We start from the raw sequence: 18373 nt of genomic DNA on the forward strand, positions 1-18373 counted from the left end.
TCCAAACCCCACCCCGCCCCTTCCCGCCCTGTCAAAATCCAGGAAAGACAGGAAGGAAGGAAAGAAGGAAGAAAGAGAAAGGGAGGTAAAGAAAAAGGGGGAAGGAAGGAAAGTTAGAGAATGAAGGAAGAAGAAAAGGAAAGATGGAAGGAAAGAAAAGAGAGACAGCCGAAGAGAAAGAAAAAGGGGGAAGGAAGGAAAGAGGTAGAGAAGGAAGAAATGAGAGACAGAGGGAGGGAAAGAAAAAGGGGGAAGGAAGGAAGGAGAGAAGGAAAGAAAAAAGGGAATGAAGGAAGGAAAGAGGGAGTGAAGGAAGGGGGAAGACGTAGATAAAGAGGGAGGGAAGGAAAGAAGGAAAGAGAGAAGGAAGAAAAGAGACCAGAAGAGAAAGAAAAAGGGGGAAGGAAGGAAAGAGATAGAGAAGGAAGAGGAGAAGGAAAGATGGGAGGGAGGGAGGGAGGGAAGGAAGGAAGGAAGGAAAGAAGGAAAGGAGAGAAAGAGGGAAGGTTGGCCACAGCAACACGTGGCGGGTAAAGGTTGTTATTTCTATTATTATTATGCTATTCTTCCTATTAGATCCTGGGGGAATGGGAGAGGTCCCAGCTCCCAGAGGCAATGCACTGCATTATTGTTATTGTTATGATGGTGGTGAAATAAAAGGAAATAAAAAGAGAAAGAAGGAAGCAAACAGGGAGGGAAGAAAGGCAAAGGAAGAAAGGGGGAGGGAATGAAGGAAAGAGAGAAGGATGAAACTAAGTAGTGAAAGAAGGAAAGAAAGAAAGAGGTAGAGAAGGAAGAAAGGAGAGAAAGGGGGAGGAAAAGGGGGGAGGAATAGGTAGGGACCTCTCTTTCATAATAGTCCAGATATCTAACTCAACTTTGATAAGTTTTACTATAGGCCACAGCAACGCGTGGCAGGGCACAGCTAGTTCTTTCTAATACAGAGAGAGAAAGCCTGATTTTTCTATGCATTTCAGTGCTGTAAAATACAATTTATGCATAAATCAATAAATACCTATTTTTCCAATATCTCCTCATCAGTAGTTGCTGGGATTTATAGTTAACCTACAATCAAAGAGCATTCTGAACTCCACCAATGATGGAATTGAACCAAACATGGCACACAGGACTCTCATGACCAATAGAAAACACTAGAAGGTTTAGGTGGGCATTGAACTTGAGATTGGGAGTTGTAGTTCACCTACATCCAGAGAGTACTGTGGACTCAAACAATGATGGATCTGGACCAAACTTGGCACAAATACTCAAAATGCCCAAATATGAACACAGATGGAGTTTGGGGGGAAGGGGGATAGACCATTTGGGAGTTGTAGCTACTGGGATTTATAGTTCATCTGCAATCAAAGAGCATTCTGAACCCCACCAATGAGAGAATTGGGGCAAACTTCCCACACAGAACCCCTATGACCAACAGAAAATACTCAAGGCCATTCAGTCCAACTCCCTTTACTAGGGCAAGAAAACATAATCAAAGCCTTCCTAACAAAGAGCCATCCACCCATTATACATAGATATATATGATTCACACACATATATATGTATATGACAGATATGTTGTTGTTCATTCATTCAGTCGTCTCCGACTCTTCGTGATCTCATGGACCAGTCCACGCCAGAGCTCCCTGTCAGCCGTCACCACCCCCAGCTCCTTCAAGGTCAGTCCAGTCACTTCAAGGATGCCATCCATCCATCTTGCCCTTGGTCGGCCCCTCTTCCTTTTGCCTTCCACTTTCCCCAGCATAATTGTCTTCTCTAGGCTTTGCTGTCTCCTCATGATGTGGCCAAAGTACTTCAACTTTGTCTCTAGTATCCTTCCCTCCAATGAGCAGTCGGGCTTTATTTCCTGGAGGATGGACTGGTTGGATCTTCTCACAGTCCAAGGCACTCTCAGAACTTTCCTCCAACACCACAGCTCAAAAGCATCTATCTTCCTTCGCTCAGCCTTCCCTAAGGTCCAGCTCTCACATCCGTAGGTTACTACAGAGAATACCATGGCTTTGACTGGATGGATCTTTGTTGCCAGTGTGATGTCTCTACTCTTTACTATTTTATCGAGACTGGACATTGCTCTCCTCCCAAGAAGTAAGCGTCTTCTGATTTCCTGGCCACAGTCATAGATTTGAAAGGGACCCCTAAAGAAGGACAATTATAGGCTGCATGTTCCAGAGTAGGCAAACCAGACAATCTCCACATCAACACTGACAAAGAAACCCTCTAAGAAAAACAACAAACCAGGAGAAGAAACGAAAGCAATTGGCATGCCATTGTTCTCACAACAATAGTTCCCAATAGCTGGTTTCGGTTTCTATTTACAAGCACAGAGCCAGCAGGGGTATAAAAAGGACAGAGAGGCATAACAGTAGATGCAGGCACTTGAGGGAAGTGCAAGCTGTGGAAGAACTGGGGAACTGGTTACTTTCCTTTACAATTGAATGATCCATTGAAACCATGGGGTAAGTATGCAAAACTGCAAGTGACTGTACAGTAGCCTCCAGGTGTTTTGGACTTCAACTCCCAGAAATCCCAGCCAGTTTAGCAGCTGTTAGGAACTGTGGGAGCTGAAGTCCAAAACATTGGAGGACCACAGGTTGGGAACCACTGCATAGTGCAAGCTTGTTTATGTTTGTTATTTAACACTTAGCACTGCATTTTAAAAGAAAATTTTTGGGCTTATAGAATTTCTAACTTAGCTATATTAAACATTAGCTGTCCCCTGCCAGGCGTTGCTGTGGCCCAGTCTGTGTATATGTGTTTTGTGTGTGTGTGTATATTTGTGTATATGTGTATTTGCATATATGTGTGTGTGCATATATGTGCGTGTATATATTTCTGTATTTGTGTGTTTATATGTGTGCATGCATATTGTGTATATGTGTGCTTGTCTATATGCATATTTGTGTGTATATAAGTATGTATGTGGATATGTATATGTGTGTGCATGTGTATATGTATATATGTGTGTATATGTATGTTTGTGTATATATGTATTTGTGCATACATATACGTGTGTGTGTATGAATGTGTGCATGTGCATATGTTATATGAGTGTATGTGTATATTAGGGCTGGGCGGTTTCGTTTTGTTAATTCGTAATTCGTTAATAATTCGTTAATTTTTTCAATTACAAAACGATAACGAACCATTCTGGAGCAATTATTTAAAAAAACGAATTTTCAAAAACGTTTTGTAAATGCTTCGTATTTCGTTATTGTATTCGTTTCGTTATTGTTTTGAGGTCGTTTCATTAATATTTCCACATGTCTGGGCCAGTTTTATGGTTTAATTAGTGAAAAAAAATTGTAATATCACACCAACAGTCAACAACAGAAGGAGAGGGAAGCTTCAGAAGGTTTTGGAGGTTTTTTAGCGTATTTCGCGGTCGCGTCCGCCATTAATGAATCGATTCGTTATTGTTTCGGAAATCGATTCGTTAATTTTTTACCATTTACAAAATTTCGTAAATATCGAACTTTTTAAAAGGAAAATTTTGTAATTATTTTAAATATCGAAACAAAAAAAACCCCCAAATACAAATCGATTTTAGAAACAAATTTTTCCGTTGTTACCCAGGCCTAGTGTATATGTATATATGGTGTATTTTTTGGGTTTTTAAGTCTGTTCCTCTGGGGTTTTGTGTGTATGTGTGGGTGTATGTTTGTGTTTATTTATGTGTATATATTTGTGTATATATGTGTGTTTGCATATATATATATATACTATATATATATGGGTGTATATAAGTTTGTGTATATATATATGTGCAGTCATACTGGCCACATGACCTTGGAAGTGTCTATGGACAACCATAGAATCATAGAATCATAGAATCATAGAATCAAAGAGTTGGAGGAGACCTCATGGGCCATCCAGTCCAACCCCCTGCCAAGAAGCAGGAATATTGCATTCAAATCACCCCTGACAAATGGCCATCCAGCCTCTGATTAAAAGCTTCCAAAGAAGGAGCCTCCACCACACTCCGGGGCAGAGAGTTCCACTGCTGAACGGCTCTCACAGTCAGGAAGTTCTTCCTAATGTTCAGATGGAATCTCCTCTCTTGTAGTTTGAAGCCATTGTTCCGCGTCCTAGTCTCCAAGGAAGCAGAAAACAAGCTTGCTCCCTTCTCCCTGTGGCTTCCTCTCACATATTTATACATGGCTATCATATCTCCTCTCAGCCTTCTCTTCTTCAGGCTAAACATGCCCAGTTCCCTAAGCCGCTCCTCATAGGGCTTGTTCTCCAGACCCTTGATCATTTTAGTCGCCCTCCTCTGGACACATTCCAGCTTGTCAATATCTCTCTTGAATTGTGGTGCCCAGAATTGGACACAGTATTCCAGATGTGGTCTAACCAAAGCAGAATAGAGGGGTAGCATTACTTCCTTAGATCTAGACACTATGCTCCTATTGATGCAGGCCAAAATCCCATTGGCTTTTTTTGCTGCCACATCACATTTTTGGCTCATGTTTAACTTGTTGTCCACGAGGACTCCAAGATATTTTTCACACGTACTGCTCTCGAGCCAGGCGTCCCCCATTCTGTATCTTTGCATTTCATTTTTTCTGCCAAAGTGGAGTATCTTGCATTTGTCACTGTTGAACTTCATTTTGTTAGTTTTGGCCCATCTCTCTAATCTGTCAAGATCGTTTTGAATTCTGCTCCTGTCCTCTGGACTATTGGCTATCCCTCCCAATTTGGTGTCATCTGCAAACTTGATGATCATGCCTTCTAGCCCTTCATCTAAGTCATTAATAAAGATGTTGAACAGGACCGGGCCCAGGACGGAGCCCTGCGGCACTCCGCTCGTCACTTCTTTCCAAGATGAAGAGGAAGCATTAGTGAGCACTCTCTGTGTTCGTCCACTTAACCAATTACAGATCCATCTCACCGTAGTTTTGCCTAGCCCACATTGGACTAGTTTCCTTGCCAGAAGGTCATGGGGGACCTTCCACGGCATTCCCCACATCTACCCAGCTTGTAGCTCTATCGAAGAAAGAGATCATATTAGTCTGGCATGACTTGTTTTTGATAAATCCATGTTGACTATTAGCGATGACTGCATTTGTTTCTAAGTGTTTGCAGACCGCTTCCTTAACAATCTTTTCCAGAATCTTGCCCGGTATCGACGTGAGGCTGACCGGACGGTAGTTGTTTGGGTCATCCTTTTTTCCCTTCTTGAAGATTGGAACCACATTGGCCCTCCTCCAATCTGCTGGAACTTCTCCCGTTCTCCAAGAACTCTCAAAGATGGTTGCCAATGGTTCCGAAATGACTTCCGCTAGTTCCTTCAGTACTCTTGGGTGTAGTTGATCTGGCCCTGGGGACTTGAACTCATTAAGAGCGGCCAGGTATTCCTGGACGACTTCTTTCCCAATTTGGGGTTGGATGTCCTCCAATCCCTCATCCACTCCATCTTGCTGAGGTTGAAGACTCTCTTTTTGTGAGAAGACCAAGGCAAAGAAGGCATTAAGACATTATTGTTTTTAATGTCCCTGGCAAGTCTGAGCTCGTTTTTTGCTTTAGCTTTGCGGACCTTTTCCCTACAGGTGTTGGCTATTTGTTTGAATTCTTCTTTGGTGATTTCTCCCTTTTTCCACTTCTTGTGCATGTCTCTTTTGTGTCTTAGCACAGTTAGAAGTTCTTTGGACATCCATTCTGGCTTCTTTGCACTTGTCCTATTTTTTTCTCTTTGTTGGCACGGTTTGCAATTGCGCCTTGAGTATTTCACTCTTGAGAAATTCCCATCCATCCGTAGCTCCCTTGTCTTTTAGTATCTGTGTCCACGGAATGCTGCTCAGCGTTTCCTTCATTTTTTGGAAATCAGCTCTCCTAAAGTCCAAAATGCGGGTTTGACTTGTCTTAGTTTCGGCCTTCCTTTGTACCTCAAATTGCAGGAGCACATGGTCACTTGCCCCTAAGGATCCTACTACTTCGACCGCATCGATCAGGTCCTCCGCATTTGTTAGGATGAGATCAAGAGTAGCCAATCCCCTTGTTGCCTCTTCTACCTTCTGGACCATGAAATTGTCTGCAAGGCAAGCGAGGAATTTGTTGGACCTTGTACTCTTGGCCGAGTTTGTTTTCCAGCAAATATCGGGATAGTTGAAATCGCCCATGACTACTACATCTCTTTTCTGTGCCTGTTTGGTCAACTGTTGGCAGAAGACTTCATCAAGATCTTCCTCCTGGCTTGGGGGTCTGTAGTAGACGCCTACAACGACATCTTTTTGAGTCCCAGTTCCCTTGATTCTTATCCAGATGATTTCAAGCTGGTTTCCCAGATTGCTGTCTTGAATTTCTTCTGCAGCATAAGAGTTTTTGACATATAAGGCTACTCCGCCTCCTCTCCCCTTTGTTCGGTTTCTGTGAAAGAGGTTATACCCCTCGATATCTACATTCCAGCGATAGGAGTCATCCCACCAGGTTTCAGTGATCCCTATGATATCATATTTGTGGTGTAGTGCTAGAAGTTGGAGTTCGTCTTGTTTATTTCCCATGCTCTGTGCATTAGTGTAAAGACATGTGAGCCCCTGGGATCTTCCCTTGAGCTGTTTAATTGGGATTATTGTGCTTTTGGTCCTTGGTCCTTGTTGTGTTTGTGCAGCCCTCCGTTTAGCCTTCTGGCGATTCCCAGACATTATGGGTAAAGTAGTGTTTGCAAGGCTGTTGTCCCCCTCCCCCGGTGGACCTAGTTTAAAGTGCGTCTAATGAGGTTTGCGAGTCTGTGAGCAAAAAGGTGTTTTCCTACTTGTGTGAGATGCACCCCATCCCTTGCCAGTAGGCCATCCTCCTGGAATAGCAGGCCATGGTCGAGGAAGCCAAAGCGTTCCTCCTGACACCATTTTCTAAGCCAGTCATTGACCTGTACTAGTTTTCTGGCTCTTGTGGGTCCGTGTCTTACAACAGGGAGGAGGGATGAAAAGACCACCTGTACATTACATTCTTTTAGCATTGCTCCTAGAGCTCGAAAATCATTTGTGATCTTTTGAAACGTATGCCTTGCAGTATCATTGGTTCCTACATGAATCAACATGAGGGGAGGACAGTGATAGGGCTTGAGGAGCCTGGTGAGCCTCTGAGTGATATGGTGTATTTTTGCCCCCGGTAGGCAGCATATTTCCCGAGCCATCCCATCTGGTCTGGAAATGACAGCTTCCGTTCCTCTAAGGAGGGAGTCGCCTACTACCAAGACCTGTTTACTTTCAGGAATGACAGGGCCCCTTTTGTGCAATGTAGTGTGTAGGTCTCCAGAAAAGTGATCCTGTTGGTGTGAATTGTGTAGGTGAAAAGTGTTGTCCTCCTCCTCGACATCCCCGGTGCATTCGTCAAGGACAATCCATTGAGATTCGTCCAAGAGCCTATGGTTCTCCTGTATGTGTTCCTGTTGCTCCTGGTCTATGGTTGGGGATGGTACCCCTGCACGATTGTGCAAGTGTGAATGTTGTGAAGTGTTGTCTCGGTCAGGGCTATCCCCTGCACACTGATCAAGGATGAGCCACTGATCAGTATCTAAGCCATTCTGGTCTTCCCCAATATGTTGTGTTTCTTGGTCAGGTGCTAGTTGTGTGAGAATTTGGAATCTATTGTGTAACTGCAGCTGAGCGGAAGTATTCTGAGGAGGCTTCTGGGTCCTATGTGTCCTTCTAAGGGTGACATTTCTCCAAGCCTGAGGGTTGTACACATCTGAGGTGCTGTTCTGTTGAGCCTCCCCGTAATGTTGGTGTGATATGGGCCGCGTGTCTAGGCCAGTGTGGTGTGTGGTGTCTAAGAACAGCTCAAGTTCCTGAATGTCCTTAAGGGTCTTAATACGGTCCTCGAGTTGTCGTATCCTGTGTTCCATGCGAGTGATCTGTGTACACTTGGGGCAGATGTAATTGAGTAATTGTAGTGTGAAAAAGCTGAACATGCCACAGCTTGTGCATGAGATGGGAAGTTTTCGTGTTTGTTCCATCTGGAGGTTGCTAATGACCTCCTCTTGGTGTGTGTTTGATGTTGTTGTCTGTATACAGGGGTGTAAGTATAGGTTACTGAGTGTACACGGCGCGCGCGACACTGGTTTATATAGGATAACCAGGAAGCCCCGCCTCTGAGACATAGCAGTTAATTTTTAAACTCAGGAAGCCCCGCCTCTCAAAGAAAGCAGCGCTGAAAGCTGTTAAATTTAAACAAAGCTTACCCTGAAGCAGAAGGAAACAAAATGGGTTCCTGCTTCCTCAACTTCTGTGGAAAGCCCAGCTGCCCCTTGGGTTCAGACACTGGTTTATATAGGATAACTAGGAAGCCCCGCCTCTGAGACAGAGCAGTTAATTTTTAAACTCAGGAAGCCCCGCCTCTCAAAGAAAGCAGCGCTGAAAGCTGTTAAATTTAAACAAAGCTTACCCTGAAGCAGAAGGAAACAAAATGGGTTCCTGCTTCCTCAACTTCTGTGGAAAGCCCAGCTGCCCCTTGGGTTCAGACACTGGTTTATATAGGATAACCAGGAAGCCCCGCCTCTGAGACAGAGCAGTTAATTTTTAAACTCAGGAAGCCCTGCCTCTCAAAGAAAGCAGCGCTGAAAGCTGTTAAATTTAAACAAAGCTTACCCTGAAGCAGAAGGAAACAAAATGGGTTCCTGCTTCCTCAACTTCTGTGGAAAGCCCAGCTGCCCCTTGGGTTCAGACACTGGTTTATATAGGATAACCAGGAAGCCCCGCCTCTGAGACAGAGCAGTTAATTTTTAAACTCAGGAAGCCCATCCCCTCAAACAGAGCAGTTAATTTTTAAACTCAGGAAGCCCCGCCTCTCAAAGAAAGCAGCGCTGAAAGCTGTTAAATTTAAACAAAGCTTACCCTGGAGCAGAAGGAAACAAAATGGGTTCCTGCTTCCTCAACTTCTGTGGAAAGCCCAGCTGCCCCTTGGGTTCAGACATTGGTTTATATAGGATAACCAGGAAGCCCCGCCTCTGAGACAGAGCAGTTAATTTTTAAACTCAGGAAGCCCCGCCTCTCAAAGAAAGCAGTGCTGAAAGCTGTTAAATTTAAACAAAGCTTACCCTGAAGCAGAAGGAAACAAAATGGGTTCCTGCTTCCTCAACTTCTGTGGAAAGCCCAACCCCGGCTCTTCGGCTTAGAAATGGAGATGAGCATCACACCCCACTGTCAGACATGACTGGACTGAATGTCAGGGGACAACCTTTACCTTTACTTATATATATGTACGTGTATATATTTGTGTATTTGTGTGTTTATATGTGTGCATGCATATTGTGTATATTTGTGTGCTTGTCTATATGCATATATGCATATTTGTGTGTATATATGTATGTATGTGGATATGTATATGTGTGTGCATGTGTATATGTACAAATGTATGTGTGCATGTGTATATGTATATCTGTGTGTATGTATATGTATGTTTGTGTATATGTTTGTGTTTGTGCATATATATATGTGTGTGTGTATGAATGTGTGCATGTGTATATGTATATGAGTGTATGTGTATATGTATATATGGTGTATTTTGGGGGGTTTTAAGTCTGTTCCCACAGACGAACATTACATTTTTATTTATATAGATTATGGTCGATGACCAGCACCAAAAATGAACCAAGTTTTCAAATGTGTTTCTCTTTCTTTGCTAGTGATGCTGTAAAGAATTCAATGAAGAAGGCCCTGCTGAAGCTGGACTGCCACTTCACTTGGGTGCTGCTAAAGGAGGACATTGATCCTGATGAACTGGAGGAGAGAATTGTCGAGCAGATTGAGTTTTTACACTCCAGATCCAAAATCCAAAATTATCACCTGCTAGCCTATGTGAAATTTTTGAACGGCAAGAAGGAAGAAGCTCTGGAAAACTTACAAAAGGCTGAAGAGGCTGTTAAAACAGCGCACCCCGAGGACACTGAGAGGCAGAGCCTTGTTACCTGGAGTAACTATGCTTGGCTGTACTACCACATGAACAAACTGGCAGAGGCCCAAGAGTACATAGATAAGATAGAAAGGACCTGCAAGGAACATGGAAGTGTCACACCGTATAAGATGAAACTCCCCCAGATCTTTTGTGAAAAGGGATGGGCCCTTCTCAAATTTGGGGGGAAGTATCATGAAAAGGCCAAGGAATGCTTTGCAAAAGCCTTAGAAGAAGACCCTGACAACCCAGAATTTAATACAGGATATGCGATCACTGTGTATCGCCTGGAAGATTGTTATGAGAAAAAGTCTGCGGCAGAAGGATCATCACTGGAACTCTTGCGGCGGGCAGTCCAGCTGAACCCAGATGATGTCTTCATGGCGTCCGTCCTTGCCGTAAAGCTGCAGGAAAGCAGTAACACGCCAGAAGGGGAAAAGTACATTGAGGAAGCCCTTGCAAAACACCCGGGCATTCCTTACGTTCTGAGGTATGCAGCCATATTTTATAGGGAAAAGGGTGATGTGCAAAAAGCCCTGAAGTATTTGATGGAGGCCTTGAGTCTGACACCGAATTCAAGCTTCTTACATCACCAGGTTGCAATTTGCTACCGAAAACAATTCTATCAGCTGAAACAAGCCAATGGGGGAGGTCAGCCCACTGAAGAGATGGAAGAGCTGCTCCAACGTTGCATCGATCATTTAAAGATAGTGGTAGAACGCAGAACCCAATATGTCTATGCACATCTGGACCTTGCCAACATGTATGCAGAAGGGGCACAGCTCGAGGAAGCAGAAGAAATCTTCCAGAGGGTGTTTGCAAAGACCAAGCTAACCTGCCTAGAAAAGCAGCAGTTATATCTCAATTACGGAAACTTTCAGGAGTTTCGCAGAAGATCTGAATCTGAAGCGCTGAAGTTTTATCTGAAAGCAGTGGAAATTGAACAAGAGTCAATCAACAGAAAGAAGGCCATAAACTATTTGAAGAAGTTAATGGAAAAAAGAATTCGTAGAGGTCTAGCTGATGCGAAGAGTTTTGCTACTCTTGGGTTTGCTCACCGACTCCGCGAGGAAAAGAAAGAAGCAATCGAATGCTATGAACGAGCCTTGGAACTGGATCCTGGAAATGAAGAATATCTCAGTGCTCTTTTGGATTTGAGACTGTCTTTGCAAAGCTAAACTTCCAAACATGGCTCATACTTTCTTCTTAGTTAACACTGTTTCAGCATATGTAGCAACGTTCACAATCTTCTCAATTCACCTTTAATTCAGTGTCAATATTTATTGAAGTGATTGTGTGTTTTACCATTTTGCCATTTTTGCTTTATTGTTTTGGACACTATGTTCTATTACACAGATAACTCAGTTAACTTTTGTGGTTGATAGTTTAAAACTTATATTGTATTAGTTGTGGAGTATTTCCTAAACCCAATATAGTGTGGGATATTAAAATTCTCCAAAGTGTGTGTTCAAAATCAAATGTGTTCCATTCTTCAAATATGATCCACCTTCCAAAAAGCCAAAGGGGGAGTGGAACTGAAATAAAATCAAACAAAATATGACACAGTAATATGTACATGTTTTCAATCGCCCTGGTGAATTCCACTCGATCTAAGTGTTTTGGTATCTTCCAAATGGCGTCCATGCATACCTTAACTACTTCATTGTTTTTCTCAATACATTAAATTGACACAAAAGATTACCTAATTTGGGGTGGAAAGAAAAATCAATAGATATGTTGGGCTTTTTTGCTTGTTTGTGAGAAAGAACATGGTAAGTGATTGAAATTTGAGGACATTTTTTACTATTGGGGAGATGATCATATCACAGAATGTCTACAATGCAAAATCTGGGTCTCTGTCGATTCTACAACACAATGCGATTAGGAGAAGCTGAAGTGCCTTGTCCGATTACATAGGGATTAACTCATAAATGCATCTTGACTTTTTGTTTCTGTGTTTGATTCAGAGATTTGAAATTAAAAGCCAATTTTAAAATCTATACCAGGAATCAAAAACTTCATAGCTGAGCAATACCTTGCTTAGAAGCAACCAAAACCTCACAGAAATCTGCAATCTTTCAAGTTTTTTTCATCCTCAGAACAAAGAGAATAAAGAAGATGAGTGAAAAAGTAGAGAAATCCAGAAATCAGACCAGGGGCTGAGTATGTGAGAATCTGTTGAACTACAAACCAAATGAATTGAGAATTTAGATTACCTAAATGTATCTTAAGAAGCCACCGGTGGTGCAGTGGGTTAAAGCACTGAATTGCTGAGCTTATTGACCAAACGGTTGCAGGTTCAAATCCGGGGAGCAGCATGAGCTTCCGCTGTCAGCCCCAGCTTCTGCCAACCTAGCAGTTCAAAAACATTCAAATGTGAGTAGACCAATAGGTACCGCTCCGGCGGGAAGGTAATGGAGCTCCATGTAGTCATGCCGGCCACATGACCTTGGAGGTGTCTACGGACAACGCCGGCTCTTCGTCTTAGAAATAGAGATGAGCATCACACCCCAGTCACAACTGGACTTAATGTCAGGGGAAAACCTTTATCATATCTTCCCAGAAGATTCAGTGTTACTCCCTTCTAGTCCATCGCCATTATGACCTGGCTATGGCTTACTGGATGGGGGGGGATGAGCAGCAGTTCGTGTTCTAATAAAACTTTCAAATGAAGTCCTGGGCTAGAAGAACACTTCAAGAGTCCTGTTCTGTCAACTGAAATAAATAAAATTCCTTTGATTTTCAAAAACTACAGGGTGATGTACAAGACTGTTGAATCTCTTAATAGACTTGGGAGAGGGTAGCAATGCTGTTAGAATTACATTTTAGAAAATGAAAATAAAATTTTAAATAAATTCATAAACCATGGTGTGCAGACAAACACTCCATTCCCAGAAACGTTCTTATCTTCTCCAGCCAGGGTGCCTATGTGGTGAACACAGTTTTATGATAAGGAAATCATTACCGCCTACAAAACTTCACCAGCAGTGGAGACAAAAGTAAACAGAGATGGCATAGCTAAGACAGAGGCTAGCAAACTGGTTCTACAGCACGATGTTATACATCTGTAATAGAGCTTGGCATTTGGAGGCTACAATGCCCAGAATTTATTTATTTATTTATTTACCACATTTATATACCACCCTTCTCAGCCCGAAGGCGACTCAGGGTGGTTTGCAATCAGCAACAATTTGATGCCTCCACAACTATAAAATGCGAGTTAAAAACAGATTGTAAATGCAATTAAAACTTTAACATCTATATATATAAAAATGCTCTGTGCGTAATGAGTACCGTAAAAACAAAAGAACCAATTAACGAAATCACACCAAATTTGGCAACAAAACATCTCACAACACAAGGAGTGACCATCACTCAAAAAATTATGATTTTCTCATTTGGGAGTTGTAGTTGCTGGGATTTATAGTTCACCTACAATCAAAGAACATTCTGAACATCATCAATGATGGAATTGAACCAAACTTGGCACACAGAACTCCCATGACCAACAGAAAATACTGGAAGGGTTTAGTGGGCATTGACCTTGAGTTTGGGAATTGTAGTTCACCTACATCCAGAGAGCACTGTGGACTCAAACAATGATGGATCAGGACCAAATTTGGCACAAGCACTCAATACGCCCAAATAGGAACACAAATGGAGTTTGGGGAAAATAGACCTTGACATTTGGGATTCACAGTTCACCTACAATCAAAGAGCATTCTGAACCAAAAGAACAACAGAATTGGGGCAAACTTCCCACACAGAACACCCATGACCAACAGAAAATACTTAAAGCCATTGAGTCCAACTCCCTTCATCAGGGCAAGAAAACGTAATCAAAGCTCTCCTGACAAAGAGCCAGCCAGCCATAGATATAGATATAGATATATATGATTCACACACAGAGAGATATAGCATCCTAGATTTGAAAGGGATCCCTAAAGAAGGACAATTCTATGTTGCATGTTCCAGAGTGGGCAAATCAGACACTCTCCACATCAACACTGACAAAGAAACGGCAAGAAATACTGCTTACCCACAAGCAGAAAGACATTACATATATTAGAAACCAACACTTTCTCATTACTTTATTTTCCAGATCAACAGACTGGGCCACATCAACGCGTGGCAGGGGACGGCTAGTATCATATAAAAACAACAAAGCCATAAAAACATAACCTGTAATGTCTCCTTACTAAACTCATGATCCAAGTGCATTGTCAAATCATTCCGAATTTCATCTTAATCTAATTAAGTTGTGTTAGCAAAAGCTTCTCGCTGTCCAAACAGTGAAAAGATCCAACCAGTCCATACTTCAAGAAATAAAGCCTGACTGCTCATTGGAGGGAAGAATAGTAGAGGCCAAGATGAAGTACTTTGGCCACATCATGAGAAGAAAGGAAAGCTTAGAGAAGGCAATGATGCTGGGGAAAATGGAAGGAAAAAGGAAGAGGGGCCGACCAAGGGCAAGATGGATGGATGGTATCCTTGAAGTGACTGGATTGACCTTGAAGGAGCTGGGGGTGGTGACGACCGACAGGGAGCTCTGGTGTGGACTAGTCCATGAAGTCACGAAGAGTTGGAAATGACTGAACAAATGAACAACAACAGCAAAAGCTTGCTCGAAGAGCCATGTTTTGACCTTCTTACGGAATGTCAGGAGAGAGGGGGCCATCTTATATCCGTGGGAAGGGCGTCCCACAGCCGAGGGGCCACCGCTGAGAAGGCCCTGTCTCTCATTCCTGCCAAACACATCTGTGAAGGAGGCAGGACTGAGAGCAGGGCCTTCCCAGAAGATCTTAAAGTTCTAGATGGTTCATAAGGAGAGATACGTTCAGACAGAATTCGCATGCAAGTGTAGTCTGTGACCATTCTGACCATGTCACTGGACCAGTTTGGGTCTAAAAAGGAACTTTTTATAGTTCTCTGATCATGTCTCAGAAGTAAAACCTTTGAGTAAAACCTTTGGTTAAGACAGGAGTCCTCAAACTACAGCCCAGGGGCCGAATACGGCCCTCCAAGGTCATTTACCCGGCCCTCGCTCAGGGTCAGCTAGGTCTGAAATGACTTAAAAGCACACAAAAATAACACCAACAACAATGCTACCTCATCGGCCAAAAGCAGGCCCACACTTCCCAATGAAATACTAATGTTTTTATTTGTTAAAATTGTTCTTCATTATTGTATTGTTTTTAAGTGTTATTAGCACTACAAATAAGATATGTGCAGTGTGCATAGGAATTCAAATTATAGGAATTCATTTTTTTCCAAATTATAATCCAGCCCTCCAACACTTTGAGGGACTGTGACCTCGCCCTCTCTTTAAAAAGTTTGAGGACCCCTGGTTTAATATGTAAAAACTTAACCAAAGAGTGTGACTTGCAACCCCTTTTCTTTTTGGGACAGGAATAATTTGCACTGAAAAGAGGCATGTAAGGCCCCTTCTGCATTGCTATATAAAATTCACATAATCTGCTTTGAACTGGATTATATGGCAGTGTAGACTCATATAATCCAGTTCAAAGCAGATAATGTATTCTTTCATAATCTTGATTATATGGCAATATAGAAGGACTCCCTGTTAGAGAGTTGAGGGCCACTTTAGGCTTAAACATTTGACGATGACTCTGGAGGCCAGGGTTCAAATCCCCACTGTGCTATGCAAACTTACATGGTAACCTTGGACAAGTCACACCCTCTTGGCTTCAGAGAACAAACCTTGCCAAGGAAACCCTGTGATGGGGTCTCAATAAGTTGATAATGACTTGAAGGCACAGAACAACAATGTAGACCAGCCAGATCTTTTATTTGTCCTCCTCCCATTCCTTTATCCACCAGTTTACTCTTTGGCTGCTTGACTGAGCATCCGGTCAGGTTGTTTCATAAATAAACATAGTCAGTCAACACGGTTAGCATTCCTGTTCAAAACCACATGTTCAATTCATGGGAAAAAGTTGGCCCTAGACTTGATAATCCTCTGAAGTCAATACTTGAGTTGAAGAAACAGAAACAAGAAACCATTCCAAGACAGCAATGTTCAGTTTTGCTTCTCCTCTGAGTTTCACTTTCCTCCAACATGCTGGGAGAAGCAAGAACCAGCCAAATGCAGTGATAATTAATTACCAAGAAAAGCTATACATAGTATATCCATCATCTGTGGCTATTATCAATAGATTACATGTATACAGATGTTCCATTAATGTTTATTTATTTATCATGTCAGAAGCAAACCAAAAAGTTGTATTGCATTTTTTAACAAATAAACAAACATACAAAACACAAAGTTTGCAAGCTTCGTAGTTGATTAAATGTCCTTTGACCAGTATCTGGCCTCTTGGAGTGCCTCTGGTGTTGCTGCAAGAAGGTCCCCATTGTGTATGTGGCAGGGCTCAGGTTGCATTGCAGCAGGTGGTCTGTAGTTTGTTCTTCTCCACACTCGCATTTCGTGGATTCCACTTTGTAGCCCCATTTCTTAAGATTGGCTCTGCATCTGGTGGTGCCAGAGCGCAGTCTGTTCAGCGTCTTCCAAGTCGCCCAGTTTTCTGTGTGCCCAGGGGGGAGTCTCTCATTTGGTATCAGCCATTGATTGAGGTTCTGGGTTTGAGCCTGCCAATTTTGGACTCTCGCTTGCTGAGGTGTTCCAGCAAGTGTCTCTGTAGATCTTAGAAATATGAACCCACACTATCACTCCGTTCATCTGGAAAGGCCCTGCTCATGATCCCTCCTGCATCGCAAGCGCGTTTGGTGAGGATGAGGGACAGGGCCTTCTCTGTGGTAGCCCCCTGACTCTGGAACTCTCTCCCCAAGGACATCAGACAAGCCCCAACGTTGGCAGTCTTTAGGAAGAGCTTGAAGACCTGGCTGTTCCAGTGTGCCTTTCCAGAATAGGAAACTCCCAGCATCATGTCCCAAACGCACTTTATTAGAGATTTGAGATTGCCTGCACATTGCACCTACCCTAAAATCCTTACATTTCACCTGTCATGTCCAGCACTTTTAATTTTATTCATTACATTTGGCCCAGCCCTAGTTTTAACTGTGTCATGATGTTATTGTTTAATGTTTTATTGTTTATTGCTTAATGTTTCTTGGTTTGCTTGGGTTTTATTGTGTATTTGTTATGCTGTTGTTTTATTGAGGGCCTTGGCCTATGTAAGCCACACCGAGTCCTTTGGGAGATGTTAGCGGGGTACAAATAAAGTTAATAATAATAATAATAATAATAATAATATAAAATTGTTTCTTGATTTAAGTCTTTGGCGTGCTGGCTGATTCCCAAACAGAGAGTGGGCCGGAGATGTCACTGCCTTGGTCCTTTCACTATTGGCTGCTACTTCCCGGTGGATGTCAGGTGGTGCAATACCGGCTAAACAGTGTAATTTCTCCAGTGGTGCAGGGCGCAGACACCCTGTGAAAATGCAGCATGTCTCATTAAGGGCCACATCTACTGTTTTAGCATGGTGAGATGTGTTCCACACTGGGCATGCGTACTCAGCAGCAGAGTAGCAAAGCACAAGGGCAAATGTTTTCACTGTGTCTGGTTGTGATCCCCAGGTTGTGCCAGTCAGCTTTCGTATGATATTGTTTCTAGTGCCTACTTTTTGCTTGATATTCAGGCAGTGCTTCTTATAGGTCAGAGCACGGTCCAGAGTGACTCCCAGGTATTTGGGTGCACTGCAATGCTCCAATGGGATTCCTTCCCAGGTAATCCTCAGAGCTTGGGATGCGTGTCTGTTCTTAAGGTGAAAAGTACATGTCTGTGTTTTAGATGGATTAGGAATCAGCTGGTTTCCCCTGTAATAGGCAGTAAGAGCACCCTGTTAATGTGATAATGGTTAATTCATTTGGGGTGACAATGACAGGAATCAGCACCTCTAATTTCTTGTGGTTGATGGCTTTATGTTGATAATTTCTAAGCATCCCTTATCCAAATACTTGGGAATAAGGGCCCTTCCACACAGCCATATAATCCAGAATATCAAGGAATTCTGGATAATCCACAATATCTGCTTTGAACTGGATTATCTGAGTCCACACTGCCATATAATCTAGTTCAATGTGGATTTTACACAGCAGTGTGTAAGGGACCTAAGTTATCTGATTCCACGCTGCAATATCTTCCAGATCAAAGCAGAAAATGTGGGATTTTATTCATCTGTTTGGAAGGGGTCTAGGTGTTTTGGGGTTTTGGAATATCTGTATTCATATAGATGTAAATAGTGAGATATCTCAGAGATGAAACTCATGTCTAAAAACATAATTCATTTGTGTTTGATATATACTTTATATACATGTATTACTTTCAGTTGAGTACACAATGTTTTAAATAATTTGTGCGTGAAACAAGGTTTGTGTGCATTGAATTTCAGAAAATAAAGGTGTCACTATCTCAGCCAAACATGTGGACAATTTTGGATTTTGAAGTATTTTAGATTTCAGAATTCCAGATTGGAGATGCTCAACCTGT

The 18373-nt window shown here is 42.5% G+C and overlaps 1 protein-coding gene across 1 annotated transcript; it reads left to right on the forward strand.

The window, feature by feature from the left end:
• The first annotated feature begins 2393 nt into the window (after window positions 1-2393).
• Window positions 2394-11464, forward strand: LOC132769907 (interferon-induced protein with tetratricopeptide repeats 5-like). The gene is made up of 2 exons (XM_067466325.1): window positions 2394-2474; window positions 9638-11464. Exons 1-2 carry the CDS (start codon window positions 2470-2472, stop codon window positions 11079-11081), a joined length of 1449 nt encoding a protein of 482 aa, XP_067322426.1. The 5' UTR covers window positions 2394-2469; the 3' UTR covers window positions 11082-11464.
• Window positions 11465-18373: the final 6909 nt, after the last annotated feature.

Source organism: Anolis sagrei, chromosome 3 (assembly GCF_037176765.1).
Source record: "Anolis sagrei isolate rAnoSag1 chromosome 3, rAnoSag1.mat, whole genome shotgun sequence".
Lineage (NCBI taxonomy): Eukaryota > Metazoa > Chordata > Lepidosauria > Squamata > Dactyloidae > Anolis > Anolis sagrei.